The 13911-nt window shown below is 41.3% G+C and overlaps 1 protein-coding gene across 1 annotated transcript in view; it reads left to right on the forward strand.

Moving 5' to 3' along the window:
• Positions 1 to 13911, forward strand: part of ITGA8 (integrin subunit alpha 8) — a 190630-nt gene that overhangs the window by 156991 nt on the left and 19728 nt on the right. Inside the window, exons 26-27 of the mRNA XM_027559856.1 lie at positions 3222 to 3350; positions 9380 to 9493. Of these exons, the coding sequence (XP_027415657.1) occupies positions 3222 to 3350; positions 9380 to 9493 (243 nt within the window). The remainder of the gene's footprint in view (positions 1 to 3221; positions 3351 to 9379; positions 9494 to 13911) is intronic.

Raw genomic sequence — 13911 nt, forward strand, 5'->3', positions numbered from 1 at the left:
TTACATCGTTACAAGTTTCTTTTTCCTTGGAATGAGAACTTTTAGATCCACTCTCTTAGCAAGTTTCAAATATACAATACAGTATTATTACCTATGGTCACTATCTATACATCCGAGAACTTACTTATTTTATAACTGAAATTTGTACCCGCCAGTTTGCAACCACCAGTCTATTCTCTGTATGCTGCTGCTGCTGCTAGGTCGCTTCAGTCATGTCCGACTCTGTGCGACCCCATAGACAGCAGCCCACAGACTCCTCAGTCCCTGGAATTCTCCAGGCAAGAACACTGGAATGGGTTGCCATTTCCTTCTCCAATTCTCTGTATAGATATATTTGTTTCATAGATTTTGGAGGGGGGGAGGGGTTGTTTGTTTAAGATTTCACATGTATTTAAGATCATAAGGTCTTTCTCTGATTTATTTCAGTTAGCGTAATGCCCTCAAGATCCATCCATTTTGTCACAGAGTTCCCTCCTTTTTTATGAGCGAATAATACTGCGTTGTATATCATTGTATATGTATACCACACTCTCTTTGTCCATTCATCTGTGGACACAGAGCTTACTTCCAGGTTTGGCTATTGGATATAATGCTGCAGTGAACGTGAATGCAGATAGCTTTTCTAGTTAGCATTTTTGTTTTCTTCAGGTATATCTATCCAGAAATGGAGTTGCTGGATCATATTCCATAATTTCTTAGGTGACAGATTCAATGAATCCTTTTAGTCCTAACCTTTCTTTATTCCTCTGCAGGATTTACATTCTTAGTCACATATTTTTTATTTATTTTTCTGTCTGCTACACTCTTTCGGTCAAGCAAGTCCCTGAGACCAACCGAGAATTAAGGGAGGTGATTAGAGTCCACCTCTCCTTGGGAGGAATAGCAAAGAAGGAATCATCGCTCATTTTTGCAACTTTCTTTTACTTAGATTTCTATAGAATCACACTTCTCCTTGGTTGTCTCCTACATCTGATATCCGCCCCTCTGACTTTTCACTGCCAGTTTCCTTCCTTTCCGGTTTTTTGTTGTTGTTTGGTTGATTGGTTGGTTTGGAGTTTTGGTTTCTTATTTTATGTTTGCTGAGATATATTATTCTATGCTTTTCATTTGACATTTTCCTCATGGGGCAACTCAGACCAGTTGGCAGGCAATGACTCTGCAGCTTGACAGGTGCTGATGGAGAACAGAGCCATCACCTGGAACATCAAACAGCCTTGGGGAATCAGCCTGCTGCAGGGCAGGAGTGGGACATGGTTCTACTTGCTGGGGAGCAGGATGCTCTGGGCTCTTGGTGAAAAAGGACACTGGAGCACAGGTGGAGATCAGCACACACATGGCTGAGCAGTCTTACTAAGAAGCCTGGACTCTATCTTTCTGTTTATCCAGGAGATTTTTCTAGGTTCTTAGGATATACTAAGCACTATCATTTCAGCTGCAGTGTAGGAATATCTTATTCTTCCCACAGAGATGAGCATACTAGGATTGCTTCTGTGACTACAAAAAGAGACCAGGTAGAAAAAGATGTGCTGGTGGGGAAGGGTAGCAGGAAGCCAAAAATTCAGGCTTTATACTCAGTCAGTCTAAAATAAAATATTTCAATGGGATAGTATTTATGATTTATTGGGATTCTCAAAATGTTTATTTGGTGAGCAGATATGACTGGCATGGAGCCTGAGAAAACATTGTAAGTTCTAGAAGACTTGCCAAACAAACTCAGGGCTGAAAACAAGCTCCGTTACAACACAGTGTACACATGGGGTGCTAGGGAAGAGTCATTTTCATTAGAATATGGTTCATCAGAGGGGGAAGAAGGGTAGGAAGAACTGGGAGATTGGGATTGACATATAGACACTATTGATCGTGCACATGCTCAGTTGCTAAGTCCTGTCCAACTCTTTGTGACCCAGTGGACTGTATCTCAGACAGGCTCCTCTGTCTATGGAATTTCCCAGACAAGAACACTGGAGTGGTTTTCCATTTCCTTCTCCAGGGATCTTCCCTACCCAGGGATCGAACCTGGATCTCCTGCTTGGTAGGTGGATTCTTTACCACTGAGCCACCAGGGAAGCCCATACGCTATTGATAGTGTATGAGAAGGGAATGGCAACCCGCTCCAGCATTCTTGCCTGGAGAACCCCATGGACAGAAGAGCCTGCTGGGCTTCAGCCATGGGGTTGCACAGAGTTGGACATGACTGAGAAACTAACACATAAAATAGATAATTAATGAGAACCTGCTGTATAGCATAGGGAACTCTACTCAGTGGTCTGTGGTGACCTAAATGGGAATGAAATCTTAAAAAGGATTGTGTGTGTGTGTATATATATACACACATACATACATACGTATAGTTGATTCTCTTTGCTGTGCAATAGAAACTGACACAACACTGTAAAGCAACTATACTCCAAGAAAAATTAATTTCAAAAAAACAGAATATGGTTCTCTCCTGAGGGAACACTTCTTACAGTTGCAGCGTGTGGGGCTCAGACATGCCCAAGTCGGTCCTTGACCACATCCGGCTGTTTTCCCACCATCAGCACCTCTCTTTTCTGCCACCTCAGAATCCATCTCACCATACAGAATGCTCCTCAGTTCCCTGACAGCAAGAGGAAAGTAACGAGAAACTGACGGCTCACACTCAGAAAGTCACTTCCACATTCTCTCTGTCCTTACAGGGAAATAACTCCCACTTAAAATTTTACCCTTGCGAGATAAACATTCCAGCAGTGCATTCCCCAGGCTTTAGGAATTCCTATTACTGGACAAAGTTGAGGCTTGTTTCTCTCCAGTGTAGTTCACCTTTTGTTTATTTTGTTTTGGCTGCCACATGGCATGTGGGATCTTAGATCTCTGACCAGGGATCGAACCTTCGCCCCCTGCAGTGGAAGCACAGACTCTTAACCACTGAACCGCCAGGGAAAGAAAGAGAAGTTGCTAAGTCATGTCTGACTCTTCGTGGCCCCATGGACTGTAGCCTGCCAGGCCCCTCTGTCCGTGGGATTTTCCAGGCAAGATTACTGGAGTGATTTGCCATTTCCTGGAATGCCAGGGAAGCCCAATGTTCATCTTGCTGATGGGGATGCTGCTGATTAATGAGAATGTGTCTGAATTCTTAGGTGAATCATAGTCAATAAAAGAAATCGCCTGGTGCTCAAGGCTAATGAAAAAGGTAACAAGTGTTCTTGTATCTGGTGTAATATCTCTGGCTTTCTGTGCAGCCGGCTGCCCCCCGGGAGGACACCCCTGAGCTGAGTGCATTTTTGCGAAACTCCACCATCCCTCATCTGGTCAGGAGGAGAGACGTGCCTCAATTGGAGCCTCACAGACAGAGCCCCGCAAAGATCCTGGTGAGTTGTCTCAGAGCGTGGAGATCTGAGAGGGGAGGTTGGACCGGACAGAATTCCCAAAGGCTGCTGCTGCTGTTGCTGCTAAGTTGCTTCAGTCGTGTCCGACTCTGTGCAACCCCATAGATGGCAGCCCACCAGGCTCCCCCATCCCTGGGACTCTCCAGGCAAGAACACTGGAGTGGGTTGCCATTCCCAAAGGCAGGAGGTTTCAATTTTCAACTTTAAGTACCATTTTTCAGTCACCTCCCAAACTCAGATATGACCAACTTTTTGGCAGTATGTATTTCAGACGTAAAAGAGACTTTTTTTTTTTTTTTTGCAATATAACTTTTTCACTCTTCTGAACCTGCCCTGGAGGCTACATGGGAGAAGTAATAATGGAAACATAAAACACGACCTTTCGTACATTTCAAGAAGACAAAGATTCAGTCATCAGCCGGTCCCCAGATACTGAGCTGGTGAGAGCTGGAGTGAGCCTGGAGAAACACTGCCCACGCGGTGGATCTTGAGGTGTCTCACCCCATCCCTGGATCTCACAGTCCTCTGCTCTACTAGAGGAGTCAAGAATGGTGTTTGCAGATGTTCTGGGCCCAAAGTATTGGGGTCTGTGGTGGAGCTAGCCTGAGCTTAGTCAGCCCTTTGTAAAACTGTAGATGGCATTCATGAAACAGCACTTTCTTTAAAAAAAAAAAAGTATTGATTTTTGGCTGCACTGAGTCTTTGTTGCTGCTTGGGCTTTCTCTAGTTGCGGCAAGCAGGGGCCACTCATGGTTGTGGTACATGAGCTTCCCATAGCTGTGACTTCTCTTGTTGCAGCACACGGGCCTAGGTGCTTTGCAGCATATGGAATCTTCCTGGACCAGGGATCAAACCAGTGTCCCCTGCACTGGCAGGCAGATTCTTATCCACTGTACTACCAGGGAATTCCGTGCTCAGCATTTTCAATTCAGTTGTCCCATTCATCCTATGGTGAATATTAATGCCATTAGCTGTATGCTTGCGTGCGTGCATGCTTCAGTTGTGTCTGACTCTTTTTGACCCCATGGACTGTAGCCCACCAAGCTGCTCTGTCTATGGGCTTCTCCAGGCAAGAATGCTGAAATGGATTGCTGTGCCCTCCTCCAGGGGATCTTCCCAACGCAGGGACTGAACCCGTGTTTCTAATGTCTCCTGCATTGGCAGGCGAGTTCTTTACGACTACTGCCACCTGGGAAGCCCAGCTGTATGCTTTAAAAGGGTTAAAATATTGTTTTGTTTTGTTTGATACATGTGTTTTAAAATTTTTATTTTTAATTTTTAAACATTTTTTGGCTATGCCATACAGCATGTGGGATCTTAGTTCACAAATGAGAGATTGAACCCATGCCCCCTGCAGTAGAAGTAGAATCTTAACCACTGGACCACCAGGGATCTAAATGTATGTGCTTTTTAAAAATATATGCCAGGCCTGACAGATAATGAGGGCGCTGCCCCAAGAATCTTTGATCACTGCGACAAATGATGATAAAACTACATAATCTAACACTTCAGAAGTTGAGACACATATGGATGGGTAGGGCAGAAAGTAACCAAATATATAGAAAAAGAGCAGTATAAAACAGAATTTTTCAAGTCAGGGTAACAGTCTGAACACTTGTATTTGCCTAATTTTCTCCCCCAGATCCCACTGAAATGACAATAAACATTTAATTAGTTAAAATGTATGTCTTGGACATACTCTGATATTCATTTTTTTTTATCCCAACCACATAAAAGGTTTCAAACATGAAACCTTTTTGTTTCATGTCCATTGACACAAAAGTGCAAGGAGTGAGTCTGATGTAATCAGTTAAATAAAGAGAGGAACCTTTATTATAAAAGAAGCACCTGCAATTACATGGCAAAAAACTATAGCAGTTGGCAGATATGACTCAACTTTCTGTAAATTTTTATGTCACTGAATGTTTTTCAAAATATAAGAGTAGGGAATCTATATGCTATTCAGTGTAGGATAAAGTAATGGAATTAATATGGTATGATTATTTTCAAAAAGCTTCCAGGAAGAATGAAAGAACAGAAAACAGTGATTTAAGTTATGAGGGTGTAACGTAAGCATGGTGACTACAATTAACAATACCACACTGCATATTTGAAAGTTGCTAAGAGTGTAGCTCTTACAAGCTCTCATCACAAGAAAAAAAAACTGTGTGACTATGCACGGTGGTGGATGTTAACTAGACTGGCTGTGGTGCTCATTTCACGATATATACAAATATCAAATCAATACATTGTATCCCTGAAAGTAATAATGGTATATATCAATTGTGTTAGTTGCTCAGTCATGTCCCATTCTTTGTGACCCCATGGACTGTAGCCCACCAGGTTCCTCTGTCCATGGAATTCTCCAGGCAAGAATACTAGAGTGGGTAGCCATTCCTTTCTCCAAGGTATCTTCCTGACCCAGGGATCAAGCCCAGGTCTTCTGCATTGCAGGCAGATTCTTTACTCTCTGAGCCACCAGGGAAGCCCAATTATATATACTAATTATAACTCAATTTAAAATTTAATAAATAATTCATCTTTAAAGAAAGAAAACAAGGATTGACAGCTATAGAATTCTCATATTCAGTAGCAATAAGAAAGCCCTCTGGCAAAGCAATGTCCTAAACTATGAGCATCAGCAATTTAGAAAATTGAAATTTGAATATATTTTACATTTTCCACTTTAGCATATTTCTCATGAGTACACCAAGGCAACAGAGATCAAAAACTAAAATTCTTTTGAAAATTATATGCATTTCTGTTGGGTCAGATTTTGACCAATCTCAGTAAAAAGACTTTACCCAGTCTCAGTAAAGTCAAAATCTGTAGGGTCAGATTTTTCCCTCCTATTTTTTCTCATTAAAGATTTTTATTTCAAGACGATTTTTAATGTCTGAACATCATAGAAAATTATTACTTACAGATGAGAGCAAGGTGATCTTTGATTTCCTTATCTGAAACTCATGTTTTATTCCCTTTCTCTCTTATTGGTGCAACAATTGCAAATCATCGACCTCCCCATGTCCTCGAGTCAAAGCAGTTCTGGATAGGGAGTGATTATGCGAAGTTTATTCTGAAATCAAAAGCTAAATAAGACCTCCTACAGTTTTTGTTTAGTTAAAAACAACTTACTGAATCCCATTTCTGATTAGGAATTTGAAAGTGCAGAATGCCAGCATCCTGTGTTGGGATCATAATTTCCAATTTGCATAGGAAAAATTTTGTATCTGTTAACACGGAGGTATAATTTCTCCTCTGCCTGAGAACATCCTAGCCTTTCTCATCTTGGCCCCCGCTGGTTTTGTGTAATAGTTATCATCCCATCTCCCTAAGCTCTCTTCTCTCTTTTGTTACTCAGCTTACAGAAACCTTATCTTTCTAACCCTACTCGGTGTGTGATACTCTTGATCACTTCTTGAAATCATCACATCCCTTGCCATCCCCAAAACATTCTCTCCTGGTCCTCTTCCTACTTTTTGGACTGCCCCTTCTTAGCCTTTTGCACAGACTTTTCTTCCCATCCCCAAATGTTCCTTTACCTCAGGATTCCATCCTCAGCCCCTCCTCTTCTCTCCCATTGAGTCTTCTCTTTCAGAGAAATTCTTGCCTGACCCTAACTCCACTCATGCCTAAGTGCCTCCTGCCATCTCAGCCCCCAGCCTGCCTATACTCTAGACCAGGGGTCCCCAACTCCAGGATCTAATGCCTGATGATCTGAGGTGGAGCTGATGTAATAATAATAGAAATAAAGTGCACAATAAATGTAATGTGCTTGAATCATCCAGAAACTGTCACTCCACACACACACACACACACACACACACACACACACACACCCTTCATCCATGGAAAAGTTGTCTTCCATGAAACCGGTCCCAGATGCCAAAAAGGTTGGGGACTGCTGCTCTAAATTGTGTCATCTTTCTTGATGTCTGATCAACACACCAGACCCAATATGTGCACAACTCTCTGTCTCCATGAACCACCCCCCACCCTCCACCATTAGAATTCCCAATCTCAATAAAGCCAGTACCTATCCACTCTATCACCAAGCCCAAAGAGCTCTCCCATTTCTCTCTCTCCCTTGTCCCAGTCTTAAGTTGGCTACCATGGATCTATTCTACCTCCTAAACTTCCCTAAAATTCATCTTCTTCTCTCCATTCCCATTGTATCAGGGTCCCATCATCTCTTATTTGGCCTTTATCAACCTCCCTGCATCCCACCCTCCTCTTTCTATTCTTTCTCACCTACCACCTCTCTCCTGAAATACACACATGATCAGACCCCTTGTTTAAAATGCTTCACAGATACAGATGGCTAACAAACACATGAAAAGATGCTCAACATCACTCATTATCAGAGAAATGCAAATCAAAACCACTATGAGGTACCATTTCACACCAGTCAGAATGGCTGCGATCCAAAAGTCTACAAATAATAAATGCTGGAGAGGGTGTGGAGAAAAGGGAACCCTCTTACACTGTTGGTGGGAATGCAAACTAGTACAGCCACTATGGAGAACAGTGTGGAGATTCCTTAAAAAACTGGAAATAGAACTGCCTTATGATCCAGCAATCCCACTGCTGGGCATACACACTGAGGAAACCAGAAGGAAAAGAGACACGTGTACCCCAATGTTCATCGCAGCACTGTTTATAATAGCCAGGACATGGAAGCAACCTAGATGTCCATCAGCAGATGAATGGATAAGAAAGCTGTGGTACGTATACACAATGGAGTATTACTCAGCCATTAAAAAGAATGCATTTGAATCAGTTCTAATGAGGTGGATGAAACTGGAGCCTATTATACAGAGTGAAGTAAGCCAGAAGGAAAAACACCAATACAGTATACTAACGCATATATATGGAATTTAGAAAGATGATAACAATAACCCTGTGCACGAGACAGCAAAAGAGACACTGATGTATAGAACAGTCTTATGGACTCTGTGGGAGAGGGAGAGGGTGGGAAGATTTGGGAGAATGACATTGAAACATGTAAAATATCATATAAGAAACGAGTTGCCAGTCCAGGTTCGATGCACGATACTGGATGCTTGGGGCTAGTGCACTGGGACGACCCAGAGGGAGGGTATGGGGAGGGAGGAGGGAGGAGGGTTCAGGATGGGGAACACATGTATACCTGTGGTGGATTCATTTTGATATTTGGCAAAACTAATACAATTATGTAAAGTTTAAAAATAAAATTAAAAAAAAAATAAAATGCTTCACAGGCTTCCTCAGGACCTTCTGAATCAAATGGAAACTTCTTAGCACAAATAGGACTATTCTTTACCACCATTCTTTACCTCCTTGCCATCTGCCCACCCCACTCCCAAACACCCTTCTCTCCACTGTTCTGAACATGCACACAACTTATACAGAAGAACCAATTCCCCATTCACTTTAATGTATAGCAGAAACTAACACAACATTGTAAGTCAACTATACTCCAATAAAAATTATTAAAAATAAATACCAGCTTAGTGGCTGGAACTTACAGAAGATTCTGCTTTATAACTAGAAAGTAATTTAGCCAGAAGAATGTTATGGAACAAATACTTGTCTATGGGTTAATATCACTGGGTCTCTGAGATAATACAGACTCATGGGCCTTCCTCTGAAGCTGTTTCAGGATTTGCTTAGTTCAGGGTCTGGTGCTGTGACTGTCTTTGAGTAATATCTTCCTGAGTTCTGAGAAAATGAAATGGAGCAGTTCAATTGCTGTTGTGGAAAGATTGTTTTGAAGTCTTTAGAACGGAGCTTAAATTTCACATTGTATTTTATGATCCGTTTTAGCTCTATAGTACCACCAATGTGGATGCGTCTTTCCTACCAAACCGTGTTTTTTCTTGATCGTTTCAGTGCATTTGTTCTTTATTTAAAGTTTATGGAGTAAGCAACGACTTCTGAGGAAACAGAATGTAAATAGACGGACTCTAGTGTTGATTCTCTACCGAGATTTAAAGATACCAATTCACCACTGCTGCTGCTGTTTTTTGCAGAATTGCACAAACATTGAGTGCTTACAAATCTCCTGTGTGGTGGGACGACTAGGAGGAGGAGAAAGCGCCGTCCTGAAAGTCAGGTCACGGCTATGGGCCAAGACATTTCTCCAGGTAAGAAGACCCTGGAGCACTGACGTGCCACTCACAGGAAACCTCTTCTCAAAAGCTCAGAGGGAAGCGTTTTTTAAAAGGATTTTTAAATGTTTTAACTTTTAAAATGTTTTAATTTTCAAATTTTTTCCATTAGATTTTTTATTTTTTAATTTTTAGATTAATTAAAAATTTTTTTAAAAAATTTACTTCTTTAATGTTTAAAATTTTAAAAGAAATTTCTGTGGAGGAATTGAGCCAAGGACAGCTGGTCATCTTTCCCACTACATGAAGTTGATATTTTTCCAGATTTATTGAGATCTTATTGGCATGTGAACTATATAAACTTAAGGTGTACAACATGATGATTGGATCCTGTATACTGTGAAATGTTTATCACAGTAAGGTTAGCTGATACCTCTGTCCCCTCTCATAATGACCTTGTGTGTATGTATGTTGAGAACTTTTATGATCTAATCTCTCAACAGCTTTGGTCTATACTACAGTGTTGTTGACTAGAATTTCTGTTGCACATTAGATCTCCAGGACTAATCCATGCACTAATTGCAAGTTTGTACCTTAAACATCGTCTCTCCATTTCCCTGACCCACAGATCCTGATAACCATTGTTCTCTACTTCTATACGTTTGGCTTTTTTTAAAAGATTCCCACGTTAAGTGGGATCATACCCTATTTTTTTTTGTCTGACTTATCTCACTTAGCATAATGTTCTCAGGGTCCATCCTTGGTGTTGCAAAAGGCAAGATTTCTTTCTTTTTTATGACTAAAGGATACTCCATTGTGTGTGTGTGCGTGCGTGGTATGTTGGGTGAAGATAGTTTACATATCCTGAGTCCCTGAGTCCTTCAGACAGTGACTTAGATTTAAACACATCTATTTAACTCACCCGTGTCTAGTAGTTCCCTGGTAGACAGGAGTTAATGAAATGATGGCGAGTACAGTTACATAATTCAAGCCATATGCCCAGAAAAATTAAAATATAGTCAGCTTAGAAGGGGAAAGAGATACTGTCCTAAGTCTTCCTTGTCTGGTGATACCACATCCTGGGCTCAGCTAGACGAGCTTCTCAGTAAAGTGTCAGGTACATTGATTTGTAAACTCCTCACTGCTTTAGCTTGTCTGGACTATAGCATCCCACACTTCTAGAGATGACTAATTGATTATGTACATTTTAAAGGTTTAAAATATCTTTTATACTAAGCAGATTAATTTTTTCCATGTGGAAGGAGCTATTTATTTAAATGATACTGTGTTGTGACCTTGTTGTTTGGGGAGGATCTGGGGCAGGGGGAGGAGCTAAATTAAAAACCCTACCAAATCTATGCAATCTTGCCCCTATTTTAACTACTCAAAAATTTATTTGGCTCATTGTGCCATAGAAAAATCCAATGGTAAATCCTTTTGAATCTAGTTAAAAATACAGAATATTGTAGCTCCAGATTTTTATGTTTTCTATGATTCAAAATGTTTCTATAGTCTTACAAATCTTATATAATTTTGTTTCTATAATAAACAGGAGGAAAATTAAAGGTATTTTTAAAAATGTTTTTATGAAACCTTTTTTTTTTTAAAAAAAAGACCTAAGGCAGGATTATTCAAACTCAAACTCAGCACTGTTAATATTCTGATTCAGATAATTCTTTGTTGTGAGGAGTGGTCCTGGGCAATGCAGGATGTTTATCAGCATCCCAGGCCCCTGCCCTCTGTTGCTAAGTCACTTCAGTCATGTCCGACTCTGTGCGACCCCATAGATGGCAGCCCACCAGGCTTCCCCGTTCCTGGGTTCTACATGCCAGTAAAAGCCTTCAGCCCAGTTGTGACAACAAAAAATTACTCCAGACATTGCCAATGTCCCCTGGGGGCAAAATCATCTCCAGCTTTGAACAAGTGACCTAAAGAAAAGACCAGTGCACAGTGTCTTTCTGCTGTTGTTGTTAAACCATTATTTATTCATTTACTCAACAAATATTTATGAAGTGCTGACTGCCAGCTATGTGCCAAGCACTGCTTCAGGTACCACTTGGATGTGAACAATTTGCTCATTGCCATTCTGCTTTTTTGGCCATGACTTTTTATCTAAGGGTTGGGAAACATGGGTGTTACTGAATTCCCAAGCCCACACAATTTGAATGATAACCATCTATCCCTAGGATTACTTTGGGCATCACATCCTACTGCAATGAAGAAGTATAACTCTTTAATAAAGCAGGACTAAAATCACTATGACCCTATGGCCAAGGGAGAATGACTATCCTAGATGACATCCATCAGTTCTGGGCATGACATGCTATTCCAGTAGAAGACCTATGGAGTGAAAATTGCCTCTCTAAGGAAGACAAATACCATATGTCCCTTACATGTGGGATCTAAAATATGACCCAAGTGAACTTATCTACGAAACAGAAACAGACTCCCAGACAGAGAGAACAGACCTGTGGTTGCCAGTGGGGAGGAGGAGGTGGGGGAGGGATAGACTGGGAGTTTGGGGTTAGCAGATGCAAACTAGTATATATAGGATGGATAAACATCAATACCCTACCGTGTAGCACAGGGAACTATATTCAATATCCTGTGATAAACCATAATAAAAGTATGAAAAAAGAATATATATATATATATATCTGAATCACTTTGCTGTACAGCAGAAATTAACACAAAATTGTAAGTCAACTATACTTCAATAAAATAAATCTTTGAAAAAAATTTAGGACTTCCCTGATGGTTCCGTGGTTATGAATGCACCTGCCCGTACAGTGGACATGGGTTTGATCCCTGGTCCAGGAAGATCCCACATGCTGTAGAGCCACTAAGCCTATGCACCACAACTACTGAAGCCCGAATGCCCTAGAGTCTGTGCTATACAACAAGGGGAGCCACTGAAGCCACTGCAATGAGAAGCCTATAAATAAAGAGGAGCCCTTGCTCACCACAACTGGAGAAAGCCCACATACAGCAAAGAAGAACCAGCGCAGCCAAAAATAAATAATAAAAAAGATGTATACAAAGTACTTCCACAATATATAGAAGTTAAAAAAGAAAGGAAAATTACATCTTTATCTATCTGTTGAAGACCCAGTGGATGTGGAAGAAATCAATACCAACTGAGGGATTTTCTAAACAATAACTATTTAGCACAAGTAGAGTCAGACCAGAACAACCTTCAGGGACATTCTGAGGTTTTGCCAGATCAAAGTTAACACTTCCAAAGATCCTGGAGAGCCTGACACAAGTCGCTTCATGTCTACTCACAGCTGGAGCCCAGACTTCTGTACTTCCACAGTTTCTGCTTGTTCCAGTCTCAGAGGCTGATGGCCAGAGAGGAGAGCATTACTGCAAACTGCCCCTCACTTGCTGGTCAAAGAACATACTAGATCCTGGAAGTCTAACAGTTTATCCCACCACCCAGAAGGAGGCAAACATTTTCTGCCCTCCTAACCCAGGGGAGAAAGTTGACAGTTCTCAGCTGATACGATTTGCTGCATTATTTTTGGTTTTGCCCACTGGTAAACATGCACGTGCTTAGTCACTCAGTCATGTCCAACTCTTTGTGACCCCACGGGCTGTAGACCACCAGGCTCCTCTGTCCATGGGGATCCTTCAGATACTGGAGTGGGTTGCCATTCCCTTCTTCAGGTGATCTTCCCAACCCAGGGATTGAACCCAGGTCTTCCGCATTACAGACAGATTTACTGACTGAGCCACCAGGGAAGCCCAAGAATAAACATGTATACTGGTCAGAAAAATATTTTCTTCAATTCTAAATGGTGCCCTGTGCTGTGATTGTTACTTGAAAGAGCGACCTCTTTAAAACTTAAGTTTGACCAATAATTATTTAGGTTTTGTTGTCTCACACGGCTTTGTTTCTGGGAGATGTTGAGTATTTAAACAAAGGCTTTATAAAATGAATGTGCAGTTAAAAATAATTCTTGAGAAGGAATTAAGCAGCAGGGAAGGTGGGAGTCGGGGAAATTCTTGATGGTCCTGGCCACCCTCACTCTCCATTCAACTCAACTCAAAAGCCTCATTCCCCATTCTCTTTGTTCCCAACTCTGTTCTTTTTATTAGTACCATGGCCATAAGCCAATCATTGTGCAGTAGTACATAATTGAGGCACTGGTGGGCTGCAAACCACAGTTTAAATGCTGTGGCAGGGAATTCCCTGATGGCCCAGTGGCTAAGACTCCTCACTCCTAACGCAGGAGGCCTGGATTCGATCCCTGGTCGAGGAATTAGGTCACACACGATGCAGCTAAGAGTTCTCATGCCTAAGCAAAAAAAAAAAAGAAACAAAAAAGATCCCACATGCCACAACTAAGACCCAGTGCAGCCAAGTAAATATATAGATAAAAATAAATATAAAAAATTAATAACATGGCAATGACAGAAGGATAGGGCATTCTCTAAGGTTTAGTAGCTAC

Source organism: Bos indicus x Bos taurus, chromosome 13 (assembly GCF_003369695.1).
Source record: "Bos indicus x Bos taurus breed Angus x Brahman F1 hybrid chromosome 13, Bos_hybrid_MaternalHap_v2.0, whole genome shotgun sequence".
NCBI lineage: Eukaryota > Metazoa > Chordata > Mammalia > Artiodactyla > Bovidae > Bos > Bos indicus x Bos taurus.